This window comes from Callionymus lyra, chromosome 18, assembly GCF_982586985.1.
Source record: "Callionymus lyra chromosome 18, fCalLyr1.hap1.1, whole genome shotgun sequence".
NCBI lineage: Eukaryota > Metazoa > Chordata > Actinopteri > Syngnathiformes > Callionymidae > Callionymus > Callionymus lyra.
Window position 1 is genome coordinate 14,195,417 of NC_141835.1, and position 14,173 is coordinate 14,209,589.

The 14,173-nt window shown below is 40.1% G+C and overlaps 1 protein-coding gene across 1 annotated transcript in view; it reads right to left on the minus strand.

The window, feature by feature from the left end:
• LOC148060595 (latent-transforming growth factor beta-binding protein 2-like) overlaps positions 1-14,173 on the minus strand; it is a 114,789-nt gene that overhangs the window by 24,627 nt on the left and 75,989 nt on the right. Inside the window, exons 12-21 of the mRNA XM_087779309.1 lie at positions 13,138-13,389; positions 11,626-11,645; positions 10,787-10,820; positions 10,301-10,366; positions 7,913-8,038; positions 5,929-6,057; positions 5,703-5,822; positions 5,396-5,515; positions 300-419; positions 65-187 (exon numbers count right to left, since the gene is read on the minus strand). Of these exons, the coding sequence (XP_087635435.1) occupies positions 65-187; positions 300-419; positions 5,396-5,515; positions 5,703-5,822; positions 5,929-6,057; positions 7,913-8,038; positions 10,301-10,366; positions 10,787-10,820; positions 11,626-11,645; positions 13,138-13,389 (1,110 nt within the window). The remainder of the gene's footprint in view (positions 1-64; positions 188-299; positions 420-5,395; positions 5,516-5,702; positions 5,823-5,928; positions 6,058-7,912; positions 8,039-10,300; positions 10,367-10,786; positions 10,821-11,625; positions 11,646-13,137; positions 13,390-14,173) is intronic.

The following is a 14,173-nucleotide window of genomic DNA, read 5'->3' on the forward strand; positions in this document are numbered from 1 at the left end:
AAGACATTATGAGGCGATTCCAGGGAGAGAGAGAGTGACGAGTGCTCGGTAATCCTTCACAGACCTTCACAAACTTTCCTGTCTGGGGTCGCTTCGTAACCGGGGTTACAATTGCATTCGTGGGTGCCGTCCAGATTGACACACTGGCCGTTGAGACAGACTCCTGGGAGCGCACACTCGTCCACATCTGGAAAGAACATGTACAAGGGAGAAGTGGGGGTGAGAGGAATAATAAAAAAGCCCTTTAAAAAGTTGTACCACAAAGCTTCTGCAGTAGCGCAGAGGGGAAAAAAACCAACCTCGACACACGTTGTCCAGGGAAGGCTTGTAACCCTCGAAGCAGTTGCACCTATAGGATCCTTCGGTGTTGACACACCTTCCGCTCCCGCACATGGTTTGGTTAAGGCACTCGTTTAAGTCTACAGGAGAGGGCAGAAGTCAGATTCTTGAGCTCCATGTGGTGGGTGCATGTCAGCCCGTTGGTTTTATACTTGCGATCCAGATTGAAGTAGCATTTTCTCCTCTTTTCTAAAAATGCGCAAGACTTTTAGCTCATTGGACTTATTAGATCGGCCAATTTAATTAATTAAAGGATAGTTTAATAGACAAAAGGTGATCAGGAGTAAACATGATAAGCAAGAGATTAGGACCGATTTAGGACCGTATTTTCCTAACCTATTTTAAGGTCCAACGCAATAACTGTACAGTGGTCCCTCGCTATAATGCAGTTCACCTATCGCAGTCTTACAGTTTCGCAGATTTTTTGGCGTGTAATTTTGCATGTTTTTTTACAGTGTACAGTATGTGTACAGTGCGCATTGTGTTGGGCGTCCTGATTGGCTAAAGGAGTACAGAATGCGTTCAGCTAGCCACATTTACATAAACAACTACCCATAACTATGTTCTGCACTCGGAAAAAAACACCTGCACCAAGGAGTTACTGGTAATTATTTCTTATATGTCAAACCTCTTATATGTCAAAATTTGTTAAAAATGTTTGGGCTTGAAAACAAGTTTTGTTCTTTGGTTTCATTTACTAATATGGTATTTGGTATATTGGATTTTTTTAAATCTGCGAAAGTATGAACTTTGAGTGAAATATGAGGGAACTGTGAGAAAATGTTAATGCCTGTCTGAGAAAAGTGTATGAAAGAGTGCGGTTAGAGGTTTAACGGCCTTGAAACATGTATAATGAGGATAGACGAGGGACCACCGTAAGTCTCCCGATCTTGTGACGGTTATAAACGATGGAGAATACATCTAGAAGCTTGTAGAGATAGAAGATAAGCCACATGGGAGAGACTCAAAGTAGAACATGTTCGTATCCAAAAGAAGGCGGTCGGCCCAAGCATCCAGTCAGGATGTCTCCCTGACACCTAACTGGTGAGGTATTTAACTGGGAGAAGGACCAGGGACGCTGTTTTTAACTGGGAGTGTATTCAAGAAGAGTTGAAGGAGGTTCTGAGGACCGTTATACCTTAGCTGCGACCCTGACTATAATGGATGAATGGATGGTTTGGGCATCACGTTGGTGGAAACTTTAATAAACTTCTACTGATGCTGTCAACGAACTTCTCACCTTGGAGTGACGGACAATATTGGAATCGAAGTAATTGAAACAGAAGCCTAAGCATCCATGCCAGAAAACACGAGCCAAGGCAATAAAAAAACCCCAAGAATAGAAAGCGAAATGGAAACAATTACGAGGGTAATTAGTGAGCAACATAACAGCAGCCATTAAATTGCATCAGCGCGAAGGCATAAACTTCGTTTACGATTTGGGGCCAGTAGTCGACTTTTCCACTTTATGAGTCAGAAAAGTTGACCTGCGAATTAACCACCGTGGAAAACCTGACGCCCTGCTTTTGTTTTACAAGTCGGTTTTATCAAGTGTTAACGAACTAATAAAGGTGTGAAGGGAGACAGTAGTCTTATTAGAAAGAGGAATCCGCCTCGGAAGTGTGGAAAAGTTATCAGCTGATGGACACAGTCGATCCACTCCTGGGTCGTGCCAAACCGCTGTCAGCGTGGTGACGTTCTCCCTCTGTGATAAGCCCCGAACGAGGAACAGCAGCTCTATCGCACCAGCAATTACGCTTATCCCTTGATTTGGGCAATTGAGCCCAAAATACTGTGCAACTGTCAATTGACTGGAGCAAAAGGCAGGAACACAGCAGCCTTGTTGCCAGCTCATGTGACTCCCACCGAGCAGGTTTGGGTAACTCTGGAAAAATACCAGAATGGCACCGTTGGTTGATTTACAGTGAGGCGAGGAAACAACGGAAACTTTAAGAAGGTCGCTGAAGAACTGGTGACTATTAATAAACTTAAATCTACTTTAGTTTATAAACGATAACGCCTCAGAAGGTCAAAAGCTGGAACCTCTGGGTGTGGACTGTGGGGTAGAACCGATGACTGACATACTAAAGACCTGTCCAGGGTGTTCCCAGGCCATATAGCTAGCTCAGACAGTTGTGGTCTGGGATAGTGCATACAATTTGATTCAATATTATCAGCTCACGATGTGATTCCATACGATATACTCAGCTCCTGATACAATATATTTGGCTCACGATATGATACGTTTTGCTCACAATACAATATATTTCTATATACTTTTTTTATGATTTTACGGGACATAAACATTTATCTTGTGATTGTTTCATTTTCTCTCTTTTACAACTGAAAGCCAAAATATTTCCAAGTATCATCTTTAAAATCCGAAGGAGGTGGAAGTATACCATCTTCTCATCCTCGGTCATCGCTAGGATCTCGCAATGTTCCTCTAACCGAGGGGTGTGTAATGTTTTAAGGAAGTTAAATAAACAACACCAAAATGAACAAACGCTGTGAATATTTGCATGTTGATTTTAAATATAAATAGGATTATATATACTGTAAAATATAATTTCAAACCCCCTCCAAAAAAGTCCAAACCAACAAACTTTAAATAAAAAACAATATAGCCTTGTTGAATATAAATACATTAACGTGAAAAAAATATTGATGTTTATCGGTTTATTGATATTTTCTCACACCCCTATTCTGGATTATCATTAAATGGGCGGAAGAGGTTCCTGCTCCTGCAAGCCAACAAGTAGACGTACAAGAAATAAAGTGGACACTTGTCCAGGGTGTTAATCTATATATTCCATAAACAAAGAAATGTTGATAATCAGAAATAGATGATAACCATCTGGGTCCATTTATCCTTTGAAGTATTTGTCACCCTTGTTCCAGAATGAGCTCGCCACCAGGTCTCTCATTGACCTCATTACCATTTAACATTTTAAGTGCTATATGCAGATAAATTGGTTGTAGGACAATCATTTTCGGAATTAAAAAAATCCAAATATGGGTGTAAAAGAGCTGCTTGGCAAGGGTCTGCGAACTCTGATTGAAGACAACAGTCATCTCCAATTCTTTTCTACCCCTACTTCCACATATCTGGAATATTGATGCAAGGAGATCGTTTTTCTAAACAGAGGAAGAGGGTCCAAGGTCAGAGAGAGGGGATGTGGTAAGTAACACCAGCCAGGTTGTTACGTAACAGAGCCACACTCTGGTTAGTTCAAACACATTTTGGTGTAATTTTTGCGTTATCAAAATTACAGTAATGGCCTCTTGACTGCTGGGATTTGACCCTGTAACCCCTCACCTTGCACAAGGTTGTCTTGCCTGGTTGGCGACCTCGGCCCTTCAAAAAAAAAGAGTGGTTGTTTTTTCAAGGCTGTGGCCGAGGGAAAATATTTACACTCTTCTAAATTGAAGTATTACAAACAATCCTGAGCCGCTGGTATCCAGAGGTCCGACATAACACGACGGATGTGTTTCAGCGAAATTGGGAATCTACCAAAATCTGCTGGGTGAGCTGTTTTTTCTTTTGACAGGAAGGGGCGAAACCTTCACACACGATGTGTGGAAAGTTAGTCTTTTTGGTTCTCAGAGGAACCTCATCCCCCAAACCTGGTATTTAACGCCAACCTGAGACAAAAAAAAGTTTCCCTCTTGTGTCGGCCAGCTCTCTCCGAACTATCTGTGGCAATATAAAAGGCACCTGGATATAATTCTGTGAGTTTGGGCTTTAAAAATGTACTCGTAGATGGATGTTGTTGATAAATAAAAGATAAACTTTATGTTGGGTGGAATCAAAACAAATCAAATGAAATCTCAGAGCATTACATTTATTCTCTTCTAACCCTTAGTGACTCTTTCTACTTCAAATAGTTTCTAAAAATAAATGTGAAAATCTTCTTTAATATTCTGAACAAGATTAAAACAAAGAAAAGTCAAAGTTTTAAAATTCAGAAAAGTTCTGTTAAAAGGGGCAAAAATAAAAACATATCAACTATAATACAATAAAATATTTAATAATTAAGATAAATCTGAGAAAAGATCAAAATTAATCTGCAATTCCAGATTATGGGAACAAAGAACAAAAGAATCCAAAACTTCAACAAGAAGTTTGAAATAAAGTGTAAAATTAATTTCACAAAATAATAAAAATGTGACACTATGGCTCAGACACTTACTTAGAAAGTAATAACGATAAAAATATTAAAAGTAGTAAATAATATAACCAAATTAAAAAGAAGATGACATATTATCAGATAATAAATAATAAATGTGTGTGTGTTTTTGTGAATGTGTACATTACATACATATAAATGGGGTAAACATGTTCAAATGTTTCTACATTTATATTGTGTAGTAAGAGACAATACTAGTCACATTCTGTAATTTATTAACCTTTTTTTAAATCCAATAAAAACTGTTTGGCAGAAATCGAGGATATTGTGATACGGTTCAGTTGAAACTAACAAAGTCAAGAGTCTCTAGACCTTTAGTGAGGTTAGAAACAAACTCCTGGCAGTCTGTTATCAGCTCTGAGAATGACTCTGCTCTTCACCCGATACTTCTCACGCAATCGTGTTTTCTAACCTGAAGGCAGAACCTGATACACATGAACTTCCATCCTAGGGCCATTATACCATCCCATCTTGAGTGTGGTCAATCCACAACCCTAAACTATACACCCAAATTTGGGGAAAACGGAGGGAAAAATTTACATTTTCTGCTCATCAGCACTTTGAACGCGCTTTCATGCGTGAAAGCCACAATTCATGGGAGCTAATGCGTTTGAAAGTATTTGGTGAGCTGCTCTACATCACTGGTTGTCAGCAGGTCATTAATGGCTCTGTCTGTTGCTATGTCACATTATGTTTTGTGATGCCAACTGGCAACGGCGGATTCGCAAATGTAACCTCATCCCGAGTGAGTGCGCGCGGAGAGAGGGAAGCCCGGCGACTTTCCAAAGCAGCAGTTGGAAACAACCATGGGAGCGTTGGGTAGGAACGGTTGTCGGTTGTGCTGCCGTGATGAAGTGTTGCCTTACCCACACATCTCTCATTGACGGCCCTGAATCCCGGACGGCAGGCCTGGCACTCGAAAGAGCCAGGAGTGTTGACGCAGACGCTGTCTGGACAGTAACTGGGCTCCCTGCACTCGTCTATGTCTGTCCAGGAGAAGACATGGAAAGAATCAATTCAATTGTCTTCTATCAAAGTTCTTTGTCAGAGAACAGTGTTTGGCTTGGACCAGAGAAAAAAAAGGTTCTGTGAGCTACATTTGCAAACGCTTTCTCTGTTGTAAAAAACATGATTTCATCATGTTTGAAATTGAAAATTCTACGTTTTCCTCACCTTCACACTGGCCTCTCCATGACCGGGTGTAGCCATCATTACAGTCACAGGTGTAAGATCCTTCAGTGTTGACGCAATTGCCGTTCGGACACTTGTTAGGCAGGCTGCACTCGTTGACGTCTACCGAGAAGAAGAAATGCTCCTTAAATGAACAGCAGTGACAGACAGGAGGTATGGTGCGAAAAAAAAGAAGCATTGGGTTCAGAACAGATGATGGGTTTATTACCTTGACAGAACTTCCTGTTCTGGGTGATCACCTGGCTGTAGCCGCTGTAGCACTGACAGGTATAGGAGCCGTATGTGTTTGTACAGCTGCCCTTCCCTTCACACGGGTCGTCATCGCATTCGTTAACATCTGTGAGGAAGAGAAAGTCAACGAAACGCTCAACCTGGAAATTCTTACCATATTCAAATGTATCTATTTTATGAGATAAATATTTTATTTTACAAATTCGACCTCCTTGTTACACCCAGGTTGTATTGTACTCATTTTGTGATCTGGATTTTTCTTCAGGATTCTTGATGAATGAACTATTTCCCTACAACAGGGATCTACCCAGAGGTCATGCGATACACTGGCATTCCTTTGGACACAATGGGGTACCCAATGCTCAAAATGGTAACTCATGGGTCTGCAACCAAAGGCAAAATGACCCATAGTTCACTGAAGATGATTTCAATTGAATGAAGATGATAATTTTTGTAGAAAATAATGAAAACATTTTTTTGGAATGAAATGGTCTTAATTGTCTCTTTATATGACAAAGGGTGCTGACTTATGATCTATTAAGACTATTGCCATCAAGTGATATGTCCGATTCGCACGGAATAAGTATTACCTGGGGACCTCTGGTAATTTGTAATAATTGGGGAGAATGTCTGAGTGAAATTTTTTTTTTCCCTAAAATCCAGTGCGAATGCGCCATGTCTGTGATTTGTAATGTAATAATTCCGCCGCAAATTACGTACTGTAATTCAACAAACGCAGACGTCGGGTGATAATACTAATCCTGTGTGAATCCGAATGTCTGTGTTTGTAACTCTGAATGCAGCATATACACCACTGTAACAGACTTCTAGGCACTCGCCATTGTGTTAATATTTACTTCCGCTGTTTTATTTTGAAGGGGTTGAAAAGGAAGTAGATAGAGTTCGTTGTTGTTGGGGGTGTGTTTCACATGACAAAAGTAAAGAAGACGTGCGCGCTGCACAGCTACAAACTAAGTTACAGCCTCGTTGTTTCCCAAATGAATACACTCGGTTACAGTACTGTAACAGACTGTGTCTCTTCTGTAAGAATAATGATGCAATTTTATTTGGAGGAGCAGCGCTCTCGCTGTTGAGCGTCTGCACAAGTTGAGAAACGAAAGAAAATAAACGGTTGTCCACAAGATCTTTTCTAAACGAAGAACGCTTGGTTACACTAACTTTATATTTCAGTAATTGCAGATCTGTATCTATAGGCACTGTCAGTAAAAATTAGTATTTTCACTTATCACTTATCGCGTGTGAATGCACTCAAATTAACGCAGAGGAGGGGGGGTCATTTATAAAACACTGAGGTCCCCAGGTAATACTTATCCCGTGCGAATAAGACTAGAGCTGAATACCGGTTCTATCCTGCTTTCTGATGTATCAGTGAGGTAAGCTATGAATTTTAAACAAATAAGATTGACACTCTCAAAATGTCCTTCCATGACAACGTCTACCTTTCATCCATAACAAATTCCATTTTAAAAAAGTGTTCTTTGCCCAAAAATCCCAGCACCTTGAGAGGTTATTTTAAATTGTCCTACAACTGACGCGTGACCGTGACTCTGTAGAGTGTGAGGTCAAGAAATATGCCAGAAGCGGTTGGAGCTCGACTTTTGAGCGCCTCGGCTGAACAAGAATTTCCTCCGCGATGGGCCTGAACCCAGCCAAGTGCAATGGCCGGGCCCGAGCCAAAGACTTCATCATGAGGTAAGGGCTCACAGGAGAGTGACAGTTCCTTGGAGGGTCTGCGTAATGTTGTCAGGCTTCACAGAGCAGGTCAACGTAAATAAACGGATCCCTTTCATTCTGGCTGGCTTCGTTTCTCAACACTTGGGCGCTGTGTAATGCTTGGTGGACAAGATTTGCTTGTGTTGAGACTATGATAGACAGAGGAGCACGCATGTTTCTTCACTTCCTTCTGTTTGATTGCTCCAAACCTCCCAGATGAAGCTTACCAATGCAGTTGGTCTGCAGCGCACTGAGCTTGAACCCCGGCTCACATTGGCAGGTGTAGCCGGTCTGAACTGGAATGCATCTCCCGTGGCCACATATGGTCGGGGTGGTTGCACACTTGTCAATACCTTAAAATAAGCAAATACAGGTGAAACACTCGCGACCTGGTTATGCAACGTCCCTGTAAAAATGTACATTCCATCAACACATGCTGTGCTCCTTGGGAACCTTTCTCCTGTTTTATTAGCGGGGTCTTGGATGAGAGAACAGCTTTTACAGCGCTGTAGCGGTCCAACAGGTGGCTAGGACTGCTGAGAAAAAGGGGTCATGGAGAAACAGGTCATGCACGATGGAGCCTGACATTACTGTTGCTCTTGACTTGGTTCCATGTGGCCCTCAGCAAAACAGACTGGGCATCTGACGTCTTTCTCTATCAGATTACTGTTATTCTGCACTCTTCGACAGTTGGTCAACCGAATTTTCCGCTCATTCTGAGTCCCTTCCAAATAAGGCTGTCGACATCTACGTCTCGGAGAATCGCCTACGTTTCCAAAAAAGCTAAATTCTCCCGCCCTTTCACCTTGTCTGCAGAAAGGTATCTTCAGGCCAACTTGGCTTTGGTTTAAGGGGTCTAATAAAAGCACGAAACATGCTCTCCCCAGTGAAACTCTAAGTAAGCAGACAAAAATGTCTTGTAAGATGTGGCTATGTCTCAAGTGCCAGCAGTTGACTAAGTCAAGAAAAAAAAAAACAAGATGATGTTGCTGGTGGCGAACCAACACTCAATCTCATTTACAAGTGCGTGTACGAGTTTACATGGCCTTGTTCAGCACTTAAGCAATGACATTCTCGGTTTCGAGGTCCAAATAAAAAGATGGATTTGTAACCCCCCCAAGCTTTTTTACAAGTTATTTGAATAAAGTCTGGTGCAGGAATTTAACAGTCTGTCTGGACTCTTGGATTACATTTTTTCGTAATGTCCAAGCGCTGAGAGCTGTGGAGATGGGTTTACCTAACCTGCCATGAGCCTTGATCATGGATCTGTAGCACAGCATGTTAGCAGTTTTTAAAAAGTTTTCCTTCTGTAAATTCCAAGTCCCCCATGGTAGACTCTTTCCTTCTACAAATTCCCACTGATGCGCCGACAGAAACACAGGAAGGGGGTTCTTGGCATGGGGTTTGGGCATTGTTGGACCTAAACAAGTTCATGGGACGATAGTGAAATATTTTATTCATTTCATTTATTTGTTGTTTTTACAATTTTGGCATCCATGTTTTTTGATTCCGATATGATGATGAAATGAAAGGGGTTTTTTTTATGTTTAAACAGATACATTGTTTTCCATCTGTTGTTATTTATGGGCCGTGGCAATACTTGCTTGCTTGTAGCAACATGTAGAAAAGAACTATGAACTAGTTCATTCTTACGGTGGTGAACTTTTGAATTTTTTTTAATTATGAACTATAAACTAAACTAGTTCTTTTTAAAGGGGGTAAACTGAACTTTGAACTCGTTCACAGAGAAAGTGAACTTTCCAAACACTGGGTTTAGGCTGTTGCAAATTGCAATATAGAAAAAAAAAAGGAAAATATATTGAATATTGTATACTGGTATCCCTAAAAGACATGCTGGAACACACATCAGTAGCACTATTTCTTAATAAATGTGTGTTTTTATGTGTATTTATTAAAGTGATGGTTCACCCAAAATTCAAACTTTACTAATTCTCTACCCTTATGTTGACTAAGGGGTTGGGATTATTTTCATATTGACATACATTTTTGTTTATAAATCTAAAGAGTAACAGATTGCTCTGCAAATAATCCCAACCCTTAGTTGACATGAGGGTAGAAAGTTAGTGAAATTTGAATTTTGGGTGAACTATCACTTTAAATTTGAAGAGGTACAAATGGCAGTTAACTACCGGTAGTTACATTTTTTGTAGTCTGTGAAAGAACTTTCTACCCTAGCAAAGGGGGTCTTTCACCTTGATCAGACACAACACAAGGGATACCACAAACACATTTAGTTGTTGGGCAACCAGAGGCAACACAAGGGTTAAAGGGTCTCCGGGTGTCTTGGATTCTTTCTCCCCTTCACAGAAGAAATGGATTCCAAACAACCAACAACCCCAGGATAAGTACTAAGTGCCTCTGACGTTCCTATGTAACACCATAAGACTTGAGAACATGCATATCAGCGTAATAGATCTGGTGTGTCAGTTGAATCCCTTTAATGTATCATTAGGAGACATTTGATTCCCACCAGGAATTGCATGGCTGCTCTTAGCAGTCAGGGAGAACTTTCTGAGTCTGTCTTCTAAATCTGCCGAATGTTTCATATACATGTGCGGTTTTCATCTCAAGGGCGCCTTTTAAGTCAATCTCACCAGCGTCGGTGTAGAATGTTTCCTTTGAATCTGGCAGGTTGATGCTGGGAGAGTCTGGCGAGCTTTCTGTCGAGACAAAAAAAACAGCAGCCATAAATGTTTTGATGGGACCCCCAATTGTCGTGTCACACATGTTCCCCATAACTAAAATGGCCGGCTGCTTTACTTGCCACCCCAGAATGCTTTGGCTGTCAGTCAACAGCAATTCATAAAAACGCTCCGTGTCCTCCACATGGCTAAAAATGGGACAATAGCGGGAATAAATCGAGGCAGTAAAGAGTCTGTCTTTAGACATAATTGTCAATGTTTTCGCTGGCGTTGGGAGGCCGACCACTGTGCAGGGGCGAACCGCTTTTAACACATCACGCCGTCCCCGCCTGACTGAGAGTCGAGTCAATCACAGCCCGACTCTTTGACCTTCAAGCATTAAAATCAAACCGCAGGAACGTTGTGGTTGTAATTTGTGAGGGTGGTCGGTACAGTTACCTGGATTCAGTGGTGTTGGTGTCACCGTCTCTGGCTGGAAAACAAAAATCAGACAAAATGAGATTAAAAGAAATATTAAAAAAAAAAAAAAGCTTAATAAGGTATTTCACTAAACTAAAAATAACAACTGTCTGTGCATTGTGTTTATTTTATTGCCAATTTTAAGACGTAAAGTGATGCAAACTAAGACATTTATTGGCATTTTCTCTTTACTTTTATGACACACTTTTAAATTTTAGTATTAATATTCTGAAAGCTAGTGGTGACACCTAATAAAAAAAAATCTTAAACCAGAGGTGGGCAATAACATTTCGTGGGGCCTAGTGTTGTGGTTTTCTATTCAAATATATTAGAAACTAACAAGTTTCATATAAAAAAAGAAGAAAATTCTCATTTTATTGCATAATTTTAACTCTTTAGAGAACATTATTGCAATGTCTATGCATTTTATTGACATTAAAAATAATATAACAATGGAGAAGAAATGTGAAGATGATATAAATGTTTTTTTTCACTTTAAGTTGCAAAAAACAAGGAAGAAAACAAATAAGAACTGGTGATCAGAGCTTCAGTTTTACTAGAAGATCATGAGGGCCACATAAACAAAGCGAAAGGACTGCATTTGGGCACACCTTGTCGAGGCCTGAATGACATACAAACAAGTTATTGTTTCATATTTAAAAAAAAGTCCCTGGGTGATTTTAAGGCGTTTTCATCTTCATTTTTTAAATTAGACCGTATCAAAAAAAGCTTAACTTTTGTTCATAATGAAATTCTAAAAAATGATTGAGTTAAGTTGAAGAACAAAGAGTATGAGGACTACAACAATTTAAACTTACCAGGCTCAGATCGTCCACATCTGCATGAGACAGAGAGAGAAGAAAGTTGTTAAATACCATAAAACAAAACATCCATTTCGTGAAGGGGGAAGACTGTCTTTTAATTAAATGACAAAGCCACAACATGTGTGTGTTTTAATAATAATAATACTTCATCACAAAAAGCAGAGGAACACTCGGAAGAATTGATGTTTTGGAACAAGTATTGATTTATCTTCAACCAGATCAATTAATCTTCTAATTTGACTCAGATGTTCAAAGTGTTCAAAGTAAATTCTTCGGTTTGTTACCTAAAAACTTTCAAGAAATCTGTGTTTTCTTCAGAGAGACTTCCCAATGGACGCGCTGACAACTATACTAGCATTCCTTTAACCCTCTTAGGGGAGACATGAATCAACACCAGAACCATGTGACCTGCTAGGGTTCTGGACTGTAGCTCTGGTGGTCCAAGAATCCTGACTTATTGACAAGAGAAGGACTGATCTTTGTGGAGCTAAATTAGGGTCAAGCATTTTTAATGAGGGATACGAAACCTAGATTAGAAATCTTAAAAAAAAATAAAATAATCAAAACAGATGTTAAGAATACAAATAAATCTTCGATTAAAAACACAAAAGTCCGAGTCTGAGCAAAGCTATAGTTAGAAACATATAGTTTAAAAATCAAAACAGATTTTTTAAATATCTGCAAAAGTTATAGTATTAGTTATAGTTAGAATAAAAAAAATGAATTCTGAATATAAAAAAGGTTAAAAAAAAATACCCAATAGACTTTGATGATGAATGATGAATCCCCAAAATAAAATCTATAATCGTGAATTTTCTATTCAACTTCGTTTTCAAATTTAAAAAAAAACAACTTTTTTATGCTGATTTAGGACCATTTTCCACTGGTGGACAAAAACATTTTAAAGGGTCATTAACACTCTCAGAAGGAGACAGAGTCAACATCAACCCGGGTCCAGGAGGAGGCGAGTGAGTATAGAGCCATGTGTTCATTTTACGATGCTACATAAACACACAACTGCCAGCTTGTTCTAAAAGATAAAAGCTTTGACTTATGCAGGACTGAATGATGCATAGAGGCTGAAGTTTTTCTACAGGTTGTCATATTTTTGCTTTTTAAAAGGGTTTTTCCTCATAAAGAAAGGGATTTCCAGCTGAACCTTCTTGCTGCTTTAAATAACAATTATTCACTTTTTTTTTCTTTGGCTTCAAACCAGTAAACCTCTAGGTGGCGCTACTGCAAGGCAGTTTCTCAAAGAGAGAACCCAAAGACTCTTTTCTGTTTTCAGTCGCTTCTGCCGATGTCATAATAAGGGGCAACGATTGATGACGTAACGGCGGAACCAATTCTAAAACTTTATTTGAGGGAAAGACGAAGGGGGAGGTGAAGGGCCAATGGGTAGGGCTAAGGGGGAGGGCTAATGCAGAATATCGGAACTGGGGCTAATACTGCGGTACTAATAGTCATTGTTAACGTTTTAATTCTCTCTCATTACTGAATTCTCACCTTCTGATCTGGTGGTTTCTCTGGCGGGCAGCTGGGGGGTAAAGTGAGGTACCCCCGGCGTTTCTGGGTAAACAGGAAGCTCGTGCGACTGCACGACTGAATGTGTATCTGGATACGCTGGACTCGGCTCCTCCCGTAGCACGCTCGTGCTCTGCAGCTCGTCGTCGTCCTCCAGTCGCATCAGAGAGAACTGCACGTCGGAGCGTACGTAGGTGAATCCGTGACCCACCGGGCAGATCTCCTTGAAATGGTCTGCAGGGAAGGAAAACCAGCCAATAGATAACTTGGTAGTATATCATAGATGCTTCCAGATGTGGTTTGGACTTGTGGTCTTACCTGTGTGCATCAATAAAATACTTAAAAGTGGGGGCAATTTTGGGGCCAAGTATCGAGTTGAAGACATTAAAGGAGGACAGTTTCTGTCTATAAAACCACATCTCAAAACCGTCAGACCGAACATGTGCGCACAGGTAAGACAACAAGTTGACCAAGAGTCCAAACCACATCTGGAAGCTCTTGTAGTTCCTCAGGTTGAGGAAAGGGATGCTTCAAAGGTTTGTGGTCAATGTTTTAGCGAGAGCATGCTGAAGTTCAACAATGTTGAGCCGAGAATTCCTAAAGTTCATTATAGCAGCGGTTTCAAACTCAATCACACCACGAGGGGCACAAAATGTGAAACAGTGCCGAAAGTTGTGGGTCAAACAAAATGCAGATTTTACAGGTTAGTACGAAGAAACAAAGGTCTGTTTCAAATCTAAGGGGCTAAATTTAGCTCTGTAAAACACCAGTGCACTTAAAAGTTCAAGTTTGGCATTTCTAGCTCTGGGGGACCACATAAAATGTCTTGATTTAGCCACATTTATTTAAATAATTCTATGACTATTTAGGTTATCAATGCCCTCTGCATTGACTAACTAAGCTAACAAGTATGCTTGTTTACCTTGTAAGTATCACATTAAAATAGTGAAAGAAAAAAACAAACATTACAAGGTGGTACATAAAACTGCTGGTATTCTGCACCTGTTTTTACTTCAAA